General features: G+C 38.3%; 1 protein-coding gene across 3 annotated transcripts; it reads right to left on the reverse strand.

Annotated features, from left to right (window-relative positions):
- Positions 1-6056: 6056 nt before the first annotated feature.
- On the reverse strand, positions 6057-22781 carry LOC120771284 (protein suppressor 2 of zeste). 3 transcript variants are annotated; one of them, XM_040099213.1, is made up of 7 exons: positions 22443-22781; positions 15047-15264; positions 14735-14834; positions 14437-14634; positions 14025-14265; positions 7690-11506; positions 6057-6461 (listed from the first exon to the last, which is right to left on the reverse strand). In XM_040099213.1, the coding sequence occupies exons 2-6, from the start codon at positions 15165-15167 to the stop codon at positions 7691-7693; spliced, it is 4476 nt and encodes a 1491-aa protein (XP_039955147.1). In that variant the 5' UTR covers positions 15168-15264; positions 22443-22781; the 3' UTR covers positions 6057-6461; position 7690. The 3 variants fall into 3 exon arrangements, with proteins under 3 accessions (XP_039955147.1, XP_039955145.1, XP_039955146.1); XM_040099211.1 differs by having other exon boundaries at positions 6057-6467; XM_040099212.1 differs by having other exon boundaries at positions 6057-6467; positions 22404-22455.
- Positions 22782-25050: the final 2269 nt, after the last annotated feature.

Consider the following 25050-nt stretch of genomic DNA (forward strand, 5'->3'; position numbering starts at 1 on the left):
GGCATGTTTAGTTAGTGAATTATCGCAGTTTTAGTAATTGTCACTAAAACCGTTATATGGGGAGCGGGGGTTATTATTCGATATTAATTTTTTTTAACTCTCGTAGAAGGTGTTAAACCGGTTTGTCCTATTCTTGAGTTGTTTGATATAGCTTGTGACGTTAGAGAGGAATTTACATTAAACATATTCGAAGGCGGGACTACGCCCAGTTTTTAAATATTTTTAAACTGCAGGTGCCCTTCTCTAATATGATTCGATATACCAAATTAGAGTTTCGTATGTTAATTCGCGGCTTAGTTATGGCAATTCCGAACTTTTTATGTTACTAAGGGACATGTATACCAAGCTCCATCATGATATCTCAAGTTATCGCTTGTACGGACAGTACCCGGATTTCAGCTGGCCTCGTTATACTCTACTATATTTATATACACATCTATCTCGATCAATTTTAGGTATTACAAACAACCGTTAGATGCTCAAAACTCTGCTGCAATACAAGTATGTTGCGCGGGTGTAAAAATATTCCTAATAAATAATTATTTTATTTTTGGATATGAGCACACAAACAATAATTCCAAACATTAGATCCATAGTAATCCGCAAACGTTTATAGTCAGCGTTATTGGGTTTCGCTTGAGACAAAGCACGAGCGTCAGCTCGCCATCATTTTAAGCACTGTTGAAACGATTTCCGGATTTTAAACAAAAAAAACTATATCACACATTCTGAAAGAAACTTATAGACACTTTCATATGTTAATATATATTGCATACATACATATTTATACCCAGTAGCTGAGCTTGTGGCTGGTGATAAGCATTTATGAGTGGGTGCAGTCAGGAAGCATCACTTCGGCGCGCGATAATACATGTGTGTAGCCGAACAAAACTGCTACTGGAATTGTTTGCTACACAGTTTGCGCTCACGACTGCTGCCGTGGCAGGCGGCACGAGGGCTGCGGCGTGCGACCACGTGACTTCACGCCAAAAAAGCTTCAAGAGCAGACGGTGGAATGAACTGAATGAATGGACGGCTGAACGAAACGAGTGTTGCGTCGGCTGCTGGCTTCGTTCATAACACAGTGTACCTCCACATACACACATACATATGTACATATTTATAAGTTTTCTTGCAGTACTTGCTTATCCAAGTACGTGTGTTCGTAAGTACAAGTGCACGAACATTTCTATGCGCTTACATATAGTTGCTAGTGTGTATGCACTCTGCTATTCAAATGGCACGAGCTGTTGTCGTCGTTGTCATCAATGTCGCCCCTTTCACCTCTTTGGCGTTGCAAACCCAACCACCCTGCCGAGACATTCTCGCATTTGATGACTTTCGCATGTCGGCTGCTGACGTAAAAATGTGATTTAAAACAACAACAGCAACTATTTGTGGTTCGGTCGTCGGCGCTGCGTTGCGTTGCTCTGAATGCGAATGAGACTGTGGCTTGGCCTTTGAAAGCGGGTGAGCATTTGGCACGAGCTACAAATATGCAGATGAACGTGGGTGTACCGACCCAGGCTGTAATGGAGTGCGTGTGGGTGTTGACTGCAACTGTGCAAAGCGAGAGATATGAATGCTCGTCGAGGAGTGCGCGTTTATTCTGCATTTATGTACATCGCTATGCATGTGTGTATGTAAGTGAACACGTACTCGTAGATACTTACGTATTTATAGTTCAGTTACTTAACCCGCAGCGCGCCTGAAAGGTATTACTCGGGCATGTTGTTGTGGTCATTGTGCGTCTATTGATCTTCTTTTTTATCATCCTACGCATCTTTTGCTTTTATAACACATTAGCAACAACAAAGAAACCGTTGTAATACGATACTTACGTAAGGGTGTCTAAGCGCGCAACAACTTGCTAACAGCGGCCGATAAGAGCAGCAACAACAACAACAACATAACATGGCGCTCTTTTGGGTGGTTGCTTCTTCTTGTTGCCATTAAGCCGCCTTCCGCTCGCTGTAATAATGTGTGTAAGTATGTGTGTGCGTGTGTGCGGAAATGAAAACGCCAAGTTGTGTAAATGTGCTAAATTCTCTTTATTATTCCTTATTCATAATTAAATATTTATATTACAAACATTTATGCGTCTATTCATTCTATTCATAGATTTAGTGGATTTTTTTATGTGTTTGCATAATTTTAATTTCTCTTTACATTTTTGATGCTAATTTTTTTATACATATGTATGTGTGTGTATGTATCTACACTTGTCTATACATATTCATTGTTTATATTGAAGTTATTACTGTCTCTCTCTGCTTTTGTTTCTTTTCCAAATATTTGCGAATATTTTTGCTGTTGTTGTTTTTTACCTACGTGACATTCATTTTTATGCTTTTTTTATTTGATTATGCCCACAGTATTCTATTCTCCTTTGCTGCTTATTTTCTGTGTTTTTGAAATTAAATTTAAAATAATTTATTTAACTAATGTGTTAGCAGTGAACTTGCAAATTGTTTTTTATTAAAATAAAATGAATTATCTTCGTTAGCGTTTTGCGATTAATACATATGTATATACATATAGAAATTTATTATATTATTTATGAGTTCACACAGATAAAATATACAAATTTACAAATGTTTTAAGTATTCTAGTTATCTTTCTTTTTGTTTAGTATTTTTAAATATCTGAATCTTTTTAAATGTTATGAAAGTTATCATTTTTGGTTAACTTTAAACAGAACTCGCGTTTAACATGTTATATCCACTTGTGAGTTTCAAAAAATTGATTTGATATATTTTCAATGAGCAATAATTAGAACATATTTTTCGAAAATTTGAAGTTGTTCCGGCTAATAGTTTCGGAGATATGAGCTTATTGTTAAGACATCTCCGACACCCTTTTCAAATGGCAATTTTCAAATCCGGTGAGGAAAATTTCTACGGAACGGCTACACTGATAGACTTAGAATTTTCACACAACCTTCTTAGATATACATATGTACATGTATATGTATGTATGTATGTACGGGTTAGGCAATGATCGAAAGAATAAAATTTTGATAATAACTACTCTGAAGCGTATTTTTCTGCCCAACAAGCATCATTTCGTCAAAAATTAAAATTTTTACTAGTCACTCGACCATTACCTGTATTCATCTATTTCAATAATATTTTTAATAATATATACATTTAAACAAAAATTTTTACAGACATAAGTATTTTGATATTTTAGATATTCAAAAATATCTGTCAATAAGGAATTTTCAAAATTCAAATTATTTTCAAGGTTGTAGCCGTTTTAGTGTCATTGCAAATTGGCCGGTTCAGATTTAACTTAAATCTCAAATTCATGTTTTTCGCGAAAAGGTCTTTTTCAAAACGTTTTCCCAGGTTCTACTGTACTATGTGTCTATCCAAATTTTAATTTTTACTATTTAAAAAAAATCTAAACGGTTAAAAATAGTGATAAAAACTGTTTTTTTGAGGCAGTTGCCATTTTTGACAATATTTTTTTTTTTTTGTACAAATTTTTTGTAATTCTTTTCTTCGCAGTTCCATGCATTGCGACATTATTCCAGATTAATATTTTTTTCGGTTTGAAATTATTAAAAGGGTAATCAGGTAAATTTTGAATTTTTACTTTTCGCATTTTTTCATTTACATAAATTAAATGCGTCTTCAACCAAATTCACGAAAGAACGCATATTTTCGGACTACAAGTGGATATAACCTAATTCCGATTACTAATTGCGAAATAAAAGTAATAAAGCAAATGATCTGTAGTTAGAACAAAATATATTAAGCAATATAAATACATATACCATAGTGTAAACAGAAATGAAATTGTAAAAATTTTACGAATGGTTAAACTCAAGGAGGTATTCTGGTCTACAAATTTTAAAAAATCGATTTTTTTTTTACAATTTCAAAGTTTAACTATTCAAGAATATGTGTACAAGAGGATTTTTCACAATTCAAATTATTTTCGGAGATATAGGCATTTTCCTGACCCGGCATCCAAACTGGTTCGGGCGGAACTAATTGAACAAAGGACTTTACGCGAAACTTTAAACGCGTTTTTCTCAAAACTGACTTTTTCGGAACGATACCCACGATTTCTCAGGTTCTACTGGACCGATTTACTTTAAATTTTTATAGAGTCTTCTTTACAGGCTTGCCTATGGTTGGAAATAGCCCCATCCCCAAATTTTTATTTTTATTATTTTTAAAAAATTCGAAATAGTCAGAAAAAGTGATCCAAAAAAACTTTAATAATCCTTTTTTTGGTTTCAGATAACTAGGAGGCAAATATTAATTGCCTTTTTTTACTTTAAAAATTACCTGAAATTCATGCTTCTAGACCAGAATCCCCCTTAAAAAAAATCTGAACTTTCAATATATATTCCAGATATTATAAAAATAATTCTTTACAAAAGATATGTGCAACTAAATTTTTTAATAAGTATATAAAAAAGTAATAAAAAACACATATATTACACATATACAATACAAATGTATGTATGCATGTATAGTACATGAATAATATATAACAGGAACAATATTTTCGAGTATCTTTCCAATTTGCGTCCAATTTGGTTCTCATTAATATTTCTTTTTCAAGAAAACAAAAAATTACTTAAACAAACTCTTCATAGCCATACAAACATAATCACATACATATATTTATATATAATATATACATACATATGTACATAAATCAGCGGCGCCAAAAAATAATAATAACAAATCGTAAAAATATTTTACAAAGTGAAAATCGACAATTGAAATGTTGCACTGAAGTGGCCGTGATGTGCCCGTCAATTGGTCAATCAAATAAAATAAAGAGGCAGGTTGTTCGGAATTTAATGATGCAATCAATACTTCAATGTCAGCGCATTGACGGCGAATTAAAAAACGCACTTGGAAAAATGAATACATGAATTTCTATTTTAAAATTGAAAATTGGTGAAAATATAAAATTTATGTACACACATACATATGTAAGTGTATGTACGTGTGTGTATAATTTTAAATAGTATGTCTATATATGTACATACGTGCATATGTGTGCGTGTCAGTGAATTTTGTATGTTTGTTGCTGGCATACAATGAAGGATATTAAGTTTTTATTGTAAATTTTAGCAGCAGATATATAGTATATGCATTTATGCATATGTACATTTGGGTCTGAATATTATTATATATGCAGTACACGCTTGTGTGCATATGCGTGTGAGAATGTGCGCAAGTACGATAATGATGTTTTTCTTTATTTCGTTTATACATTTTGTGCAAAACTGCTTTCGCTAAATATTAATATCTACATAAAATATATTAACGCCGCTCGTTTCTTGCTTATTTACGATCTCGTGAGCAGCGACGTTTTGAGTCACTTTCTATATTAATTAGTAGCATTTTTACGACTTCTTTGATTATTTACATATGTATGTATTAGAGTAAGTAAGTATATGTACATATGTGGGACTTAATAATTTTTATTAAGGTCTTGCGAGGGCTAACTTTTAAAAACTATAGTTTTGTAGTTTGCATGAAAGGAGAATACATTTAAAGCTTTAGTTGTGCGAATTTAAATTTCTTTAACATAAAAAGGGGGCGTAATTTATTTACAAATAAATTAACGGTGTGAGCAAAATTCTCAACTCAAATAGACAACATCTAAGCTGACTTATTTCACACTCTCTATTTGCTCCCAATATAAATATACTATTAGTAAAAACTCCAAAAAATTAAATATTTTTAAAACTTGCTTAAATAATGTTAATTAACGCTATTTAAATTCTAAATTCACTTTTCTAATACTACACATTTTTGAAACATTTTTAGCCTACCATGGACATTAGTTTTGTTATTTTGAACGTAACTATAATATAGTATGTATGTGAGCTTTTATGTGCATATATACATACCTGCTTACACATATGCACATATATATGTATGAGTATATATATTTACATATATTACATACATACAAATATTTATATGAAACAATATGGATCAGTAATTATATGTATTTTTTGTTTGTTGATGAAGTTCTAATTAGGTACATTTAAATAATTTAAGTTTTTCATATACTTATTTCTGCTAAATATACTATTTGTTAAGAGTACAATTTACAATTATTATAATGTTTTGGTTTTTTTTCAAATGATTTACAGTTTGAATAAGTTTTAAAACTCACTTATAATTAATGAAATTAATTTTTATGAAAATTGTGCTTGCAATGCCAAATTATATTTTTTATTTTTATTTACATTTAAACTCCCTTATATTTTATTTTTAATATTTTTATATTAAATTATAATTGAGTGCCTACTCTGAAACTGATTTTTGTTGCTATATAATTTATTATGTATTGCATCTTACATATTTAGTAATTATTTACCCTTTAAATATCATTAGTGCCATTAGCGCTATCCATCCATCTCCAATAATATTTGACTTCGGAGTCCACTATTTCGAAGAAAATTTCGCATCGACTGACTGTATCTTTAGAAATGAAGGAAGAATAAAAAGAAAAAAAATCGTTGTTAAAAATTTTAAGATAAAATTTTAATTGCACTAAAAAACAAGAAAAACCCTTAAATTCGAAGATCCCTAGCTATAATACCCCTGACAAATTAAGAGTAAATAAAGTTTTCCATACATAAGGTGTTCGATTGGTCAGTATGCTAGATATAGAGTGAAAAAAATTTTTCGGAGTTTGTTTGTTTGCCTTGGACAAATTTCGTGGAGATAATTTAAAAACTAGTCGTTACAATTCTTTAAAAAGTTTCAAAATAGGCTCCTTCTGCGTCGATGCAGCGCTGCCAGCACGATTTCCAAGCATTGAATGCGTCATGGAAGGCATTCTCCAGAATAGCCTTGAAACCCGAGATGCATGCTGCTTGGATCCCCTCTGTCGTCTCAAAATGCTTGCCTTTCATCGGCCTTTTCAGGCAAGAAAACAAAAAAAAAGCCCGGGGAGCCACATCTGGGCTGTAGGGCGGCTGCGGAAGCGTTGGGATGCCGGCCTCGGTTAGGTATCTGTTCACGAGAAAAGCGGCGTGAGCAGGGACCATCTTTGCGCACACCTTGCGCACGTTCAAGTGCTCCGTCACAATGTCATGAACCATAGATTTTCATAAATTTAACATCTGCATGTATTCACTATCTATCTAACCAACTCTTAAAAGATTAAATTCAGTATTTTATAATACTAGACAAAAAATTAAACTCAAAAGAAAAAAATATTTTATATAGTACTTTTTAACGAAATCCAATTATGACAAGAATATTTATTTTTCTCTGAAAGGCTTTATGAACCCAAGAGTAAAGTAGATAGGCAAAAACCTACAATAATATTTATATGAAGAGTGCCTAGTAATAAAAAACTCTATAAAATCTATTTGAAAGCTGATAGGAAGTTGGTCTCATCGAAAAAATCGAATTCACTTCAAAAAGTATAAAAAAAATCCTTCCTGGAACATGCAATCTGCTTTAACCCCGAAATGCAATAGAAAAATTCCAATTATTTCAGTCACTTCACGAATAAAAAACCATAAATCCTTCGCATATTACGCTACTACATTCATTTATCTTCCCCTCATCATCCCATGTCACCGCAATTGATTGCTCTCAATTCGCATCAGCGGCAAAAAAATAAAAACAACGGCAAAAACAAAAAACAAACTGAAAAGCAATAAACGATGCAATGCTTTGGTGCACTCACCTTAATCACTCGCCACGCTAGCTGACGTCACGCCATATTTGACATCGCTATTGCCATTATTATTGCTGTTCTTGCTATTACTGTTGTTGTTGTTGTTATTATTATTATTATTGTTATTGCTGTTGCTGTTACTCGCAGTGTTCTCTATGTTAGTGACATCAGTGACAATCGCAGTTGTCACACCACTATCGGCTACGGATTTCGGCAACACTTTCGTTTTCACAATCTCAGCCACTCCGTTTGCCGTTTCGTTCGTATCCGCCTTTGCACACACAACAGCTGTGGACGACGTTTCGTTAGCTGTGGCTGAAGAAGCCACAGTTGTAGTGAGCGTCACCTTTGTCAGGTCGCTGGCATTATTTTGACTCGACGAAGTTATTTGCGTCACTTCCTCGGCTGCGCTCAATTTAGCTGCGTGTGCTTCCGCGGCGGCGGCTGATGCGCGCATATTTAAATTAGCGGCAACTTGATCAATGGTTGTCGGCTTCTTGACGGTGCGTGCGACAGTTGTACTGGTGCTGGTAGCGCTAACTACGCTGCTGCTGGTTATGGCAGACAACGGAGGATTGCCGGGACTAAGTGGCGCAGCAGCGCTGGTTAAGGGAAGTGCCACCAGCGGTAATGTTTTTTGTGTGGATACTGATGCGAGACTGGTTGTTGGTGTGGATGGGGTTGTAGATGGCGCGCTGCTGCTGACAGCAACCGTGGTTGCGGGCGTTAAAGTGGAGCTCACAGCAGGCAGCGTCGACATATTACGAAACGCCAACGCTGAGGGATTCGGTATGTTGCGCACAGAAGCGTTTTGTTGGCGCACCAAAGAAGATGGTTGCATCTTCGGTTTCTCATAGGACTGCGAAGAGCGTATTGCGATCTTCTCACGTGTCGTTGCCGACTCGGAAAGCAAGTGTAGATTCTGTAGGTCTTCGTTGCTCATCTGCGTAGGCGAGGGCAACTGTTGTTGCTTTGCAGCGGAAGCAGCGGCACTATCTTGCGCAGTTGTTGTGGAAGTGATGTTCTGTTTAATTTTATTCAAAGCGGCTTCCAGGCTTTCGCGCGCTGACGGCGTAGCAGCTGTGGCACTGACTGTAGTATCAGCCGCTGGGCTGACCTCTGCTTTTCCGCTACCCTCCGTAACATCAATTATATCGAAGCTGTGATCACGTGAGCTCGGTCTGAAGTCCCTCAAACTAATGCGTGATTGCTGTAACTGCTTATCGGTAGTGCCGTTGGTCTTGCTCAAGTTCTCCGGTTTCTTATAGGTATTATCTGTAGCTAGTGCGCCGATCTTCTTGGACGCGTTAAATGGTGGACCTTGTAGATTCACCAGCGCCGGTGGTGACAGCCGATACGGATTATTCCTGCCATGTCCAAAAGATACAGCATTCAGGGATATTGGCGGTGATTTCACCCCGCCAGTGGAAGGCATAGCGCCTAACTGGTGTCCCACGGACTTCTTGCCCTTCACCATAGATAGTGGTGGTCCCATCATACGTCCGCTCTTTGGTGTACTTAACGCTGGTATATGCATATCCGTGCTCGTTTGATTCGAGTTGATGCGCACGATTTCCACAGCGGGCTTGTTAAACGGTAAATGTAGCTGAGTGTATGGTGGTAGTTGCCAGCGCATTTGTTCCTGCGTCATGCCGCCCGGCGGACGTGCCGTGATGGTAACTGCATTATTATGAGTGCCACCAGAGCTTTGCACATTGGTTGCAGTATCGGCCAGTTTGCTAATGCTTACGCTGGTGGATGGCGGTGTAAGCGGCTTATTTGCATAACTGCCGTACAGCGCCTTGCGCTGAGACGCATCGAGCTTAACCTGCTTCGCACGTCCACCAATTGCATAAGACTCATCCAAAGAGGCGGAGCGTTTTAATTGCATACCGAGGTGTTTGCTACTGGCACTGGCTATGGACGAAGGTGTATACGAACTGTTTGTGCCAGGTGAGGGGCGTCGTGGAAGGCTTGGAACTATGAAATGTGGATGTGGTTTCGGAGCACTTAGGGAACCCTGTCTGTTATACTGCGGTAGTGAGGTTGGTTTTGTCGTCAGTGGCCCTTGCTGTTTGCCCTTGGTCAAGTCCAATTGTTTGGATGAATTATTTGCAGACTTTGATTGACCCGCTGTCGTGCTGGTAACTGTGAGTGTATTGAAATTAAGTGGCGTCGTCTTGAAGAGACTGGGCGGTAGTGGTGGTGAAGCGGGTAATTTGGAATCTCTTATGTTGTTGTAGGGTTTTGGAAGCAAATTTGTCTGTGGGAGTGTTAGCAATGTTTCATCCGCCTTTACTACTTTGACAACCTCTTTGGTTCTTTCCTTTTCCATCATAAGATGATTTATGCTACGCGATTCCTCACCGAGAGTTTTGTTCAATGCCAAAATACTATCATTTACTGGTGTCACTGGTACATCTGGCACCGTGGCAGTTGCCAACACTTTCACATCCCTCACAATCGGTGGTGATTTACGCATTTCATCACTATTTTTCTTTGTACCAGAACTTTCAGACTTGTGGGATTTATGATTGTGTGGTGCTGTTAGCTTTACCTTCATTTTAAGGCTTTCTTCTTCCGGTTTACTGGAGATTTCTGCATGCATACGACGCCGCTTGCTATCCTTCGGTTCCTTCGAATCTTTCGAGTGCTTCTTTTTCCTTTTCTTATGGAAAGTAGTCTTCGTAGTCAGCTCGGTGGTTGTGGTCAACGGAAAAGCATTATTCGACGAACTGGTTGTTGAGGATGCAGACGAAAGCGGGGAGGCATTTGGACTGTATTTGAGCTTTTCGCACGATTCAGGTGGCGTCAACACCTCTATGGGCTGCAAGCCGATATTTTTCGCGTAGGTCTCGATATCCAGTCTATCATTCAACGGCGCAGCTACTTCATCCAATGAGTGCTTACGTTGCTTGGTACGCTCACGTTTCTCTGAGACCTCCGCACTTGACAACACACCAGCCGATTTGGGCTTTGAAATGCTTAAACGCGTCTTCAGACTATTCAATTCAATTTTTAACTTTGGCACATTTCTAGTCGAGCCACCTTTTGGTGACTCTACGTTAGTTGTTGTTGTGATTGAAGGCGATTTCTTACTCGCGGTTTTCAACTGCGCCAAGGAGACATTCTCAAATTCATCATCGATTGAGTACGGCGACTTCGGCATCTGCGACTGTGGTATACTCACGACAATGTCACACTTCGGCACCGTCGCCGATGAAGCTCCCACGGATTGCATCACTTGTGGTGGAGATGATTCGTGCGCATTCGCAATAGATTTAGTTGAACGGTGTTCACTCTTCGGAGAACTCTTTGGCGAATTACTATTGCTCGTGGTGGACGAGACGGCGTAATCGCTATAACGCATATCATTGCTGCGTAGACTCTTGAAATCATTTGTCACGGTATACGTTACATCTTCGTGGTTGTTGCGCTTGGGTGACGGTTTCTTACCGCCCTCAACGCTCGATTTGCGCGCAAATATCATTTTTACGGGGGCATTTACCTCTTCATTTCTCGGATTGTAGGTTTTATTTGAAGTGATTTTAATAGACTTTGATGATTTACTCTTGTTCTTGGGAGGTTTTTGCAATGCCTGTTGGTTGTTGTAGTTGAGAGTAGAAGCAGCAGTCAGGTTGGTAATGCTGGCTTCATTAGAAAGCGTAATACCTTCATTTTGTTTTAACTCGGTGGTTTTTACTGTGGCAACGCGAGAATTTCGTTTCACCTCAACTTCGAGGTCGGACTTATTGATTCGCTTTGCAGGATGCTGAGACTCATTGCCATAGAATAGTATACGATAGGTGAATTGCATAGGTGCATGCTGTAAATTAATGGTTTGAAGAAGAATATAAAATAAAATGCTTGGTAGAGGGGTCCCAGTTTACTTTTACAAGAAGAAATCAAAAATAAAGCGATATTTTCATGTTTCATTTTTGGTATATCGAGATTTGAATATTATCTATAGCAATATATTTTAACTAACTTTTTTTCAGTTAGTGTACAACCTTTGCAAAAAATTTCGAACTAAAGAGTTTTAGATCACTTAAAAATAAGACTTATGTATATGACTGAGATAATTTTTTAAAAGTTCAAAAATTACAAATCATTACTTTGTATTGTCATGAGATAAAAAGTTATGTAGCCTCATTATATTTGCTCATATGTACATATGTATATTGGGTCTACATCTATTATCGTGCCGTTTGCCCAGAGATGCCGTCTTTGTGTGCCTTAATGACTCATACGATATATGAAGAAAACCTTTGTTGAAAGTCATGGTATTATGGTGAAAACAAAAGTGCCTAAAGTGGTGATTTTGGCTTAGCAGACAAAGAACTTCCTGGACGTTCAAAAATGTTGAAGAAGAGTTACTGGAAGCATTACTCAATGAATATTGTTGACACGGAAAATAAGAGCTTAATCCTTGGGAATCACATAAGCAGCCATTTCAAAACGTTTAGAAGCAGTTGGGATGTATTCAAAAGCAAGGAAATTGGCTGCCATATGAATTGTGAAAAATACTGCTTGAACGCCGGAAAAAGAAGACATTTTTGCATCGGATTGTGACTAGCGATAAAAAATGGATCTTTTACAACCACCCTAAATGAAAAAAATCATGTGTAAAACCTTGGCCAAATAAATAGTAAAGCCGAATATCCATTACGCTAATGTTCTATAATTGTCGGGATAAGATGAGTGTAGTGTATTATGAGCTTCTAAAACCGAGCGAAAATCTTAGTGGAAAATGATACTGAGAACAACTCATCAGATTAAGGCGAGTGTTTGCCGAAAGAGACTATAATTTTCCATCATTACAACGATCGGTCTCATGTTAAAAGACCGATTGAAAACTAACAACAGTTGCATGAAAGTTTTTCCTTACACTCTTTATAGCTCAAATCTGGCCCTTTTTGTCAGAAAGATGGAAAAATGTTATTTTCCTAAGTTGGTAGGACTGTTTTTAATTACTAAGCCACCTTAGTAGTGTTTTGCGATTTTTACAATGGATAAAAATATCGAGCAAAGAATTTGTCTCAAATATTTCTAATCAAATTTCGTATACGAAATCATTGCGAATGTTGGAAAAGGCATACGGTGATTCAGTTTAATTAGAAACACAGGCCTACGAGTGGTAAAACCTTCATGGAGATCGTTGAAGACGTGCCTCCTTCTGGACGAACTTCGACCTCTTCAACTGAAGAAGTGAAAACTGAAGGATAAAGGACTGAAAATCGTCAGGCAGCGCCGATTAGGCTTGGGTTTACGAGTTTGACATGCAAACAAGTCAATAACCATCGGAATGGAGGGGGAAAAACGACCCAAAACCAAAAAAATCCACGCCAAAGCCGCTCAAAAATCAAGGTGATGCGCATTGTTTTTCGATATTCGTGGTTTTGTGCATCTTGAATTTGTTCCGGAGGGACAGACGGTCAATAAATAGTTCTATTTAGCCATATTGAGGCGTTTACGTGAGAACATCCCTCGAAAATGTGGAAGTACAATTCATGGATTTTACACGATTGTAATGCATCACAGCATCGAACCACGATTGTGACAGAACTTAAAACCAAAAACGCAATGAATGCCTCCTTCAACCACCGTATTCACCAGATTTGGCTCTGTATGATTTTTTTCTTGTTCCCCAAACATAAACTGCCGCTTTGTGGAACCCGTTTTCAGTCGATTGCTTATGAAAAGTGTTTCGAGGACTGGTGGCAATTACTTTGAAGGTGACGAAAAAATATTGATGAATAATTAAATATCTTGCTTTTTATTTACAATTTCCGTGTAGTTTTCTGTCACAATGTATAATTTGAAAGCAAAAACCGCATGAATATAGTTATAGACCCTTTATATTAGATTACATTTTAATATTCCCAAATTTTATTGTCCATCGATTTCTTTTTTTTGGATATTTTATGAAATATTCTGACGAAACTGTATATTTTATCCCTTAATATTTTATTAATATATTTAAAAAATATATACGATGGCTCTCAGTAAAAATTTTCAGGAATAAATTATGCAAAAATCAAAAATATAAAAATTTTTTGACGAAACTTGTCAGTAAATTGGAGCTCTAAGAAATCACTAATCAAATTTGGCTTTTTTATAAGCCATGTTTTATAAAATTCGTTTATATATTAATTGGAAATTCAATACCACTTTCGGATCCACACAAAAATAATTCGGTTATAGAAAAATAATGAATTCTTACTTACACACATATGTATATAATTAAAACAAAACCATGCACACTTACAAATACATTTGTACATATACTTTTTCTATACACAGATAGCGCTTTCAAATAATAAAAATTTCCTTTTGTTACTCACCCTCTTCCAGTTGTAACAATAGCCAACATCCATTAGCGTAAAATCATTTGGCAACACCTCATCCTCATAAATCACTTCCACCTCGATACGCTTACTCTCGGGGTCAATGTCGAATTTGGAACAGAGGAAACGTTTCAAGTGACGTATCTTCAAGCAAGCTGGACACTGCAGATAACGCACAGGCGGTATTTGACTCGTGCTGCAGCCCTTCAGCAAAGTCGGATGATATTCCAATGACAAACTAATGACCGGAAACAATGGGAACAAAAGAATTGAGGAGAGAAAAATTAAGACAAGAAAAATATATTATCTTCAGTATAGAAATTGTCACACAATTGCCACAAGCATATAAAGGGCAGCATGACTTGCGAATTTTCAGAGCATTACAACATAAGTGCTCGCAATTTCTTACCTAATTGGTTCGTTAGGCGCAAAGAAATTCTCTTCAACTGCCTCCTGCTCTCTGCTGACAACGTTGGACGCTTCCTCAACATTTACACGCTGCTGGCTATTGAGTTGTGTCACGTTGAATTGTATTGCACGCTCCCGTTCCTTTTGGTATAGACCGGGCACCATTTTAAAAATCAACGCCCGCATTACTTCATCCGACCTGCAAGGTTAGGGTTTACCAAAAGAGTCACAAAACAAACGCAATTCATACAACTGGTCATATTAACCGTTAGTATACGCTAAGCGGACTGAAAACTTACCGCAAATTGCCCATATTAACTTGTTTGAAACCTCCGACTTCTTTGCATTGTGGACAAGAAGCCTCGCGCTGCAAATGTTGCACAATACAGCTACGGCAATCTGAAAATTGGAGGGAGAAATTGCAAGTCTGTTTAGAATTCGAAGCAATAGCGGATCGCTTAAACTTTATGAGAGCATAGTGGAATATTTAAACTAGTTGCAGTGTCAATTTTGAAAATTATGATTTTCTATTTAAAACTTTCCAAATTTTCCAAATTTTCATATACTTTAAACTAATAAAAAGTGTGCATAAATTTAGTCTTAATACTTACATGTATGCAAGCAATTATCCACTGTTGTTGGATTTATCATGTAGCCGCCGCAAAGATGGCAGCTGAGTAATTCATTGAATTCGCGCACTTTGAGCATTTTATCTGTCTTTTGTAGCTTCATCTTGGATACTTTATTTTGTATTAATTAGTTTTGTGTTTAATTAATTGTATTGGATTTGAAACTAAGTGAACTTTCAATAGCCTCGAATGGTATTAATCTGCAAAATCGGTATAGAAGAGATTATAAAAATATTGAAATTAAATTTTGTTGTTTTATATGGTTTTCGAAATTTATGAAAACCGAATTGCATGAGAATAATGCTTTAAAAACACCAGAAGATGGCGAACCCGATCCCACAATCAATGACGATGGAGCAGACGTTCCATTGCCAGACTATGAAGAAGTTCGAATAGCAACTACCCGTCCGAAGAACAACAAAGCGGCGGGGGCCGATGAATTGTCGGCAGAGCTATTCAAATACGGCGGCGAAGAACTGATAAAGAGCATGCATCAGACTACCTATCGTGCGACATCTTCAATCTGCTGCTGGAGAAAATAATTCGAGCTGCAGAACTTAATCGAGCAAGTACAATCTTTTATAAGAGTGTACAGCTGCTGGCGTACGCCGATAATATTGATATCATTGGAATAAACAACCGCGCCGCTAGTTCTGCTTTCTCCAGACTGGATAAGGAAGTGAAGCAAATGGGTTCGGTAGTGAATGATGGCAAGACAGTCGTCGCACACGCGACTTGGCTCATACGTCACTGTTGACTTCGAAGTCGTAGATAATTTTGTCTATTTTGAAAACAGTATTAACACAGACAACAATGGCAGCCTCGAAATCCAACGAATAACTCTTGAAGAAGGTGCTACTTCGAACTGAGTAGGCGATTGAGAAGTAAAATCCTCTCTCTCTCTCAAAGACCAAACTCTATAAGTAGCGCATTATTCCCGTCCTGCTATAAGGTTCAGAGGCATGGACGATGTCAATATCTGATGAGTCGACATCGAGGGACAGGGTCTGCAGAAGATTTATGGTCCTTTGCGCATTTGCAACGGCGATTTGAACAAAATGTTAGGATATTGTAGCAATATCTTCAAAATATCTGCCGAATTTCAAGAAAATATATTATCAAATAGAAGGGTCTTCGACGTGTCCTACAAGAGGTTAAAAACTTCTTGGCAAACTTAATATACCATATTTAGGGTATAAAAATATGTTTACAAACTGAGTTGGTATGGCGAAGCTCTCTTGGCTCTTATCATACTACTACACATACACAGTTTCAGAGCACTTTTATCTAAACCGACAATGATTATTTTGAATTTATAATGAAATCTAAACAAAGTGGGTATTTTCAGTAGAATTGCTTATTATTTCATTCTTTATTCGAATTTATTTTGTCATACAATTCTTTTTTGGATTTTGGGAATCCCCTTAAAGGCGCATTTTATGTATTTCATGTTATGCTTAAGGGAATTCGTGGCATGACAGCGCGCAGCTTCGTTTCATGTTTGCCGTTCTTGGCCATCGGCCATCGGTTTGCTGTTGCAGCGACATTTTCTGCTACTTGTATTGCATCGACGTTGCCATCCGATTGTTTCATGGCCTTCCGCGAATTTACGTCAAGTGGACGCCGTCAAACGGACATGGCTATGGATGATCGCAATGATTAGGTATTGAGAGAATGGGCGAAGTTTGCAGATGGACGACCGATAGACGATAAATACGACGTTTAGTGGCGATTCGAATTTGCCATATTTTTCTTAACTCATATAAATTTAGCCATTGCATGCGTGCTTCGCTTCGCTCGCTGTTTCCATTCATTGCTGTTGACGTCGTTGTCACCGCCAGGGCTTTAAGCTATGCTGCGCTATGCATCTACTCCAGTAACAAATCACAGAATTGAAATGACAACGACAACAACGTTGGCGAATGACGGACAACAAAGCAGTGAGGAGAAACAAAAGATGGGAATAAAACCAAGTCAAGGGAAAGCTTCAGAAAAACTGCTGCTACAAAGAAAAGAAATACACATGCAAGTAAGTGTACATTGAGGCAACTCAAAAGTCAGGCGGCCAGACTGAGCACCATAATGGCGATATGACTGACGGTACACACAAAAACAGTGACGATTTATATGGCACGTTGCTGATGTGACTGACAATTCAACGACTTGACTGACTGAATGCTTGAATGCATGACTGGCTTACCTACCGGCTCGCTACGCTGAGACGGGTTAGCTAGCTAGGCTAGCTCGTTGACCGACGCCAAGTCGCTAAGCATGCTCGGTGAAAACAAAAGCCATTGTGACGAAAGAAGAGTCATTAAAGTGAGTGAGACGCGCGCATTCACTCTTTGGAACGCTCGTAAAGCGTTCGAAGTCACTAAAAAGCGCCAAAGAAACACAGCAGAAAAAGTGGTGAAGCAAAAATAAGTTTGAGTCTGCAATTTTTAACAAAACCGAAAAAAATTAAGCATTAAATGTGGGAAACATAGCGCAGGAATGGCTAAAAGTAATATAGCGAAGTTTGAAGAATTGCTCATGTACTATTTCTTTTCGCAATCGCCAATTTGCCAATGGCCAACTTTTAAACCGCGAGCGGTAAAGTTACCCAGTTAATGTATTTACCTAAGATTCTATATAGTAATTATGAATTACCAAAAGTCATTAAAAGACTCAGTTGGTGAAGAATCCACGTTGATTAAAGCCTCTTTGAGCTCATCACTAATTGGTTGATTGATTAATGGCTATTAACTAGTTCTAATGGAATGGAATGTGTGTATGTCTATAATTAATATTGATTATCAAAATTTTACGTTTCAGTTTTCACGGCACATAATTCAATATGTAATCATAATCAGCTTTCGACGCAGCATAGAAAAGCCCATAGCATCCTCGATGTCACCCATCTTGGTATTGACATTAAATCTCTTTGGTTAAGATCCACTTCGGAACTTAGTAGTCGGTTTTATGATTCTGAAAATAACATCATTTCCATTTAATGAATGTGGGATTCTAGAAAGGTTTAACATAATCTCCTAAATATAAAAAACTGAATTGAATAAGTAGTTTAGGTTAAGTTAAGAGCTCAATTCTAACAGGGTCCTCTTTTGGTCAACTTAGAAAGCCGTCTCGTTGAACCTATCACAAATTTGAATGATAGTATCGGCTATGTCTCCTGGTTTGCCGAAGGTAAGACCGCCAAGATATTGCAACCTCTATACTAGACCTCTCTGGACATTGGAAGATAAAACGCCAGAATGCTACCACCTAACCTTCTTCTATACAACATTGACAATTTGCATCTAACAAGATTCACGCATTAAGTTTATTATCCAATGTCCAGTAAAAACTCTTACGATTGCGGCAAGTTCAACTTTGCTAAGGGCAAGTAGTTCAATAGATCTCCTGCGTTCTACTCTGGACCAAAAGGACATCCCACAGAAGCTGGTCGTCAATAAACGACTGCTATGCGCACGCGGGGTCACGGGTACAGTGCTAGGACTCCAGTTGACAACGGAATCTAACTCGTTCCCACTCGTATGCAAGCGGGGCAAGGGTGCCCGCTCCTGCTATCTCATCGGCTTTGCAGTTACATTCCATTCCGCTATGACCAGGCACCGGAACGAGACTGAAAATGAAGAAGATTTAATCTAGTCGGCTCATAGTCGGTTCAGACAGTCCTTGACTACTCAGTCCGAAGTAGCATCTTTGAGCAAGAGTTATTCTGCGTTGGATTTTGAGGCTGACAATGTTGATGGTGTTAATACTGCTTCCGAGATAGACAAAACTATTTACGGTTTCGAAGTTTTGACTGTCAACAGTGTCGTGGGAGCCAAGTCGCGAGTGCAACGACTGTTTGTTTGATATCAGGAGATATTTCGTCTTGCCCTCGCTTACTACCAGACCCATTTGCTTCGCTTCCTTATCCAGCCAGGAGCAAACAGAACTAAAGGCGTGGATGTTGAGGCCCATGATATCATCGGCGTACTACTGTCTGCAAATCGATCTAAACAGTGTCCACCCGAGAGGTATGTATGTATGTATATTAACCAAAAATCGTTTTTGGCAGATAAAGCACGGCAAAATACTACGTTATTAGACCTTAAGCAATATCGAAATCATAATTTAAGCTGAAGAAAATCTTTATAACGCAGTGGTATTCAAAAAATCTGCTTTAAATGTAAATATTGGCTAAATAATTTAAGCAAATGCCACCATGAAGTTTGTGAGACAAGCATCAATATGGTAAAAAAATTACATTTAAATGAAAATAAAGGTTATTTTAGATGAATGCTAATAAGACAATATTCAGCTCACAAGTTGTTATTGAAAAAGTAACAATATTCAAAGTGAAATAGAAAACAAATTTCATTTAATCGCTAATAGATCAGCGCTAATAGCGGCTAATCGCCAACAGGCCATATTACAAATAAATTATCGAATACGAACACTTTTGCAAGTAAGTACTTATATTCATACGCTCGCATTTGTACAAACATATTTACGTTTGTTTGAACTAAAGCAGAGCGCGGAGGGCGCGGGCGCGGACGTACAAATGAACGTCAATTAAATGAAGTGTTTGAAGGCAAATAGGCACATAATAATCACAATAATAAACACAAAACCAAAATGCAATAGGTGTAGTATTGAAACACATGCACACGTACATACATATACATTCATACACGCACAACATATCAATACGATTTGGCGGCGAAACTGTGTTATTTTCAAACAATATGTTTCTGGTTTTCTTCGCTTCAACTTTACTACTGAAAGTACACAGCTCATACATACATGCATAGACAATAAATATGTATGTTTGTATGTATGTATGTACATTTATATCTGTGCGGAGCTATATTTATTTGTTTCGGTACGTGTGTTTGAATGATTTCAATGCCGTTTGCCGCTGCGCTTGAGTTATTAATTTGTCTTCGTTGTTGTTGATATTTTGTTTAGACGCACATTCGTACATACATAGAAACACACGCATTTCAATGAACTCACGCCGAAACACTCACATGCGTGTACACACCAGCATATGTATGTATCTAGGTAGATAGATACAAAAATAAAAACACCGAAGTCAATAAAAACACACGCACTCACGCTCAGCTGTTTTCTACTCACTGCTGACCGCATCAACGCACATTTTGTTCCGACCGACGCACAAACGAGCCAAAACAATGAGAGCGTGAGGATTAGGAAAGCAACAGAGAATTAGAAATAAAAAAAACATACACACGACTCAAACGGAATATGAATTAGAAGCAGCAGCAAAGTAAGTGTGGAGAATAGAGTGTTTCGTTGCACAATTGCTTTTACTTCCTGCTGCTCTGTTTCCTATTCCCCATTCTTTGGCTTTACCGTAATATTTTATAATTCTTCCGCCACCCACCTGCACACACATACTTAAATACTTCCGCACTTTAATACCAACGGCCGCACGCCTCCGCACACCGCCACACCATAGCGCACAACCCGACCTAACACACAAATACAAAAACAAATCCAAAGTAGGGCGGCTGAGTTGTGCGCTTTGCTTGCCTATGGCGATGGTGGTTGGATGCGGCGCTCAACGATATTTGCACTAATTTGCAACACCACTGTGTTGTTGTTGTTTCACTCACTTAAATGTGTTGTTGTCCCACACACACACACAAACACTAGCAGGGCACATACATATGTATATGCACAAGTGCTTGTGTTATTCGCCCGCGAATATGTCTGGCACAGTGCGACAGCGGGTTGAAAGAAATCCACACGCTTTTAAAATTATGACTTGCCGCTCGATATAACGATATAACTGACACAGCAGCCATCAAATTCGAAACTAGCGAACAACGAAAATGCCACCGACCACACAACCGTGCCGCTCCGTGAAAAGTTGGTTGGCGCTTGCCGTACGCCGCTCGGTTGTTCGGTCGTTCTCACTCATGCGCGCGCGCACTAAACACACACCACATTCGTTCTCACTCTCACCAGGCGAATGCGCCATCACCACCACCATCAGCACTAGCACCAACGTGCCACTTCTACTGCTTCCACTTGTTTTCGGTTTTTAGTTCGCGCGCCACCCACCACAAACCGACCGACTGAGACTGTGGCTAACATTGTAATACTTGCCGCGCCGAATTCGCTCCGTAAATCTGTAGCACAGAGTGGAGTATGGCGCGGCAGCTTATAGCCGACTCGCCAGCACCACCACCAAGAGATTGTCGGCAAAGCGAGTATGTGCCTATGTATGTGACTACGCTTCGCTCACGAATAGCGCGATTTTTGCACTGCGCATCTACAAAGTGTCTGTTTTAAGCTTTGTATCTATCTATTCTTTTTTTTTGTGCTCGCAGATACACATTTAAAGCCGAAAAGCAGCACAATTCGTATACTGCCGAACGCTTGGCGGCGACTGCGAACTTTCTACGCCTCTTAGTTGCCGTTGCCGCTAGTTGGAGCATGAATTCGCCCCATTCGCCCACCGTGCGCCCAATTCTCTCGCCTTCGTTTTCGCCGCGAAACGTTGGATTTATTTATTTCCAAACGTTGCATGCACTAGTCGTAGTGGTTGTTGTTTATGTTGACGATATTTTCGTCGTCGAAATTCCAATGCGAACGCGCACCAATTTGAAGCGAGCCGGGCACCGCAATACGAAACTACGAAATGAAAGATAAATGCCGCGTCGCCTTGTCATGCCGCGCCGTTACAAACGCGTGCCCACAGCGCGTTCAAGTGTGCGTGTGTGTGGTTCTTATTATTGTTCCTGATAGTGGAACACATGCGCCGCGTTATCACATATACGCACCTACACACAGCCACATCTGCATACACGTATACACGAAAATAGCTGTATAGCTATGTGTGCGTGTCAAGTGTTTTGCCCGCGCACTCAGTTCAGCAATTATTCTTCACTTGACCGCTCTAGCTCTAACTGCTCATACACATATGGTGATACTCACACACAACAACACTAAAAACAAACACATATCCATATGTGCAAATAAACATACACACTGTATAGAAACATATACATACATACATACATATGTGTGTGCCAGCGCACAGATTGTAAAGTGAAATTTTTTCCATTAAAAACTTTAGGCACACACACACAGGCACACATATGCATTTATGGAAAGAAAAAATGGTTGCTTACATTCTGTATATATTTTACGGCACAAAAGGTGCACATCAAAAATTTCACTTTGCCGTACTTGCAACAAAAAACGTCACGAAATTTTGTACACTTTTCCAGCACAGTAAACGCTCGCGTTGCTTTTGCCCACACGCTTTCCAACACGTAACCGGCAAAAGTTTAACGAATATACTTTTTTATATACTAACATTTATATTGATTTTTAACAACAATTCACGAGCCGCTACCTTCTCTGCTCTGCTGTGCGCTCCTCCCCTATTTAGCTGGCGGCCCACTTTGCGCACATTGCACTAAGCCCACTTTCCTTTGCTTCCTTCACACCGTGTTTTTTTATTATCGTTATTTACTTTTGTGTTTCCTTTTTACGTTTATTTCACTTCTGCACTTGTTTTCCTTATCGATTTCTCGAATGCCTTTGCATGAACCACAACAACAATACCGCTACTGACTTTTTAGCGTTTCAGCTTCTATTTGCTTTCATTCACTATCGCACTTCAGTTCAGTTTTACCAAAGCGAAATTCACTCAGTTGAAAAGTTGGAAAGTGCGTCGCGTCGCCGACTGTTATGTCCGCTATCAGCCGCGCTATACAAACTGCACAATTCGAATGCCAACAAAATACTGTTACAACGCTGGTGGAGCATTCACAAACGAATACATGTCCATCGGCTTGCCATGTGTGCTATTCTCGCTCATTTTTGCGCTCTTTTTCTCTCTCGGTCGCGGTCTGGTGTTTTGCCCCAACCGCTGCCCCTTAAACGAAACCATTTTGTACTATGGGCTAATAATAAGGCACAATTAAAAAAAATTCATCTCGATATTCAACTATTTAAAAAATGCGATTAGCGAGCGAGCTAGAATCGAGAACAATTCCTCCCTGACCCTGAGTTTTCAGGGAGGCGTCGGTATTGACAATAATTTGTTGCCGATTTTTTATCAACAACTCCCAACTTGTATCTCCAAGTCTCGGTTTTCGCTGTTATTGTTGTAGTAACGGTTACCTAGTCCCCGTTAGGATGGTAAGGATTATATAAGTTCTCATCGAGGTCATCTAACGGTAGGTCTAGGAACGTACTATTACGACGGGGTCGGACTATAGCGAGAGAAGTGTCAGATGTGTAGGGTTAACAGGGCATGCATAGAGGTGGTAAGTGTCCAGCAGGGACTCGTTGCACGCTGGATTTTGTATATTTGATATATCAGAGTTGATTCTAGATAAGTAGGAGTTTAACCTGCTACAGTATCCAGAACGAAGCTGCGCAAGCATCACTCTCGATGCGGTTTTATATCTAAGACCCATCATGTAATCGAACTATATTTTGGAATTGTAGTAGTTACCGCAAGAGTGAGAGGAGATAACCTAATAGTTCGAAGCATTGCATAGAAATCAATACAAAAAATTGGTTTCATAACCTGAGCACTTGAAGAACTCGCAAATTTTTGGGTATCCACTTTCTGATTATTTAATTTTATGAGCCTAATGAAGGCTTCAGACCGCCTACGGTCTGGCGCTACTGCTACTCACTTTTCAACCAACCAAAAAATGTTTTCTTATTTAAAAAAGTATTTAAAGAGTTCTGTAGAACATATGGAGGTTTAGTATTAGTGGTAAGTTTTTTCGATCGAAATATTTTAATTAAATAGTTTTCGATTAACAATTAAACTTTCTAATTTTCGAAATTTGAATTAAAAATTTAAAGTATAATTTCAATTCAAAAATCAGAATTAAAACCTTGTCATCTATTGTTCTGGAGTATTGAAGACGATGGTTCTGTATAAGCTCTAGTACGGAAGCGCTGGCATACATTGTATATGTACATATGTATGTCGTGCTGAATGTGTTCGAACAGGACTTTGATGTATCGCAATCCGGTGCCGGATTTCAAGGTAAGACAACTTTTCTATTCAAAAACTTTTTTTAACTTTAAACTTGGAATTAATATTTATTTTATTTTTCGAATTCGATATTTGAACAAAAAATTATTTTAAAACTTTAAATTTAGCATTTGGGATTAGATATTTAACATCTACATACTTTTGATTAAGACTTTCGGGATTACCATAGAGATGCAAAAACTTAATGCTATTTCAATTATTTTCCAAAGAAACCCCTCCTGTAAGCTTTCTTACTTTGGGGGAACTATTTTTAACGCATTCTTTACCGGTGTTACTAAAGGCTATATCGTTACACTTAACAACAATAAATTCTGGCTAGAGAATAAAAGAAATTATCGATAAGGATATACCAATACAAAACATACCAATTTCATAATACCCAGCGCTTCGTTAAATCGAATACAATTTCTTTGACATTTTTGTATTCTGAGTCACTGTGCCCAAACGATTTTTCTCGGCTATAAACATTTGCGCAGATAAAATTAATCCGAATCTAAGCACGAAGTATAACCGAATGACCCCACCACCCAAAAACCAATACTTTCTCAGTTAAATAACCACTCTCGCATATCCAATTTATTCACCAATATAAATGAAGGCTCAAACATCCACAGCAACAACGCACAACTCTCCCTCTCTTATGGTGCATCAACATCAAACGACGGTGGCGAATCTGTTAGGCTTGCCTTCGTCTTTAGCATTGCTATCGTTCGTTATTTAACGTTCGTGTTCAGCAACTGCCTGCCCCATCCCTACTGTATGCGCCGTTCCTGAATGTTAGACTGAAAAAGTGGCAAACCCAATGGTTGCGTGCGAAAGTGATAGAGTGAGCCGTTGCCGCTGCGGCCGCGCCCACCCTTCGGCTGGCATACAGCTTGATTGGCCACTTCTGGCAACGGTCGTGTTTCGGCAACGAAACCGATGGCTGCCGAAGCAACTA

Source organism: Bactrocera tryoni, chromosome 3 (genome assembly GCF_016617805.1).
Source record: "Bactrocera tryoni isolate S06 chromosome 3, CSIRO_BtryS06_freeze2, whole genome shotgun sequence".
Lineage (NCBI taxonomy): Eukaryota > Metazoa > Arthropoda > Insecta > Diptera > Tephritidae > Bactrocera > Bactrocera tryoni.

What these genes read in the sequence shown, in the direction of transcription:
- LOC120771284 (XM_040099213.1), bottom strand. Translation starts at nt 15,167, where the DNA reads ATGAAGCTACAAAAGACAGATAAAATGCTCAAAGTGCGCGAATTCAAT. An exon ending in GGATAATTGCTTGCATACAT is followed by an intron (nt 14,835 to 15,046) that starts GTAAGTATTAAG and finishes TCCAATTTTCAG; the next exon opens with ATTGCCGTAGCTGTATTGTG. An exon ending in GCGCCTAACGAACCAATTAG is followed by an intron (nt 14,266 to 14,436) that starts GTAAGAAATTGC and finishes TCCGGTCATTAG; the next exon opens with TTTGTCATTGGAATATCATC.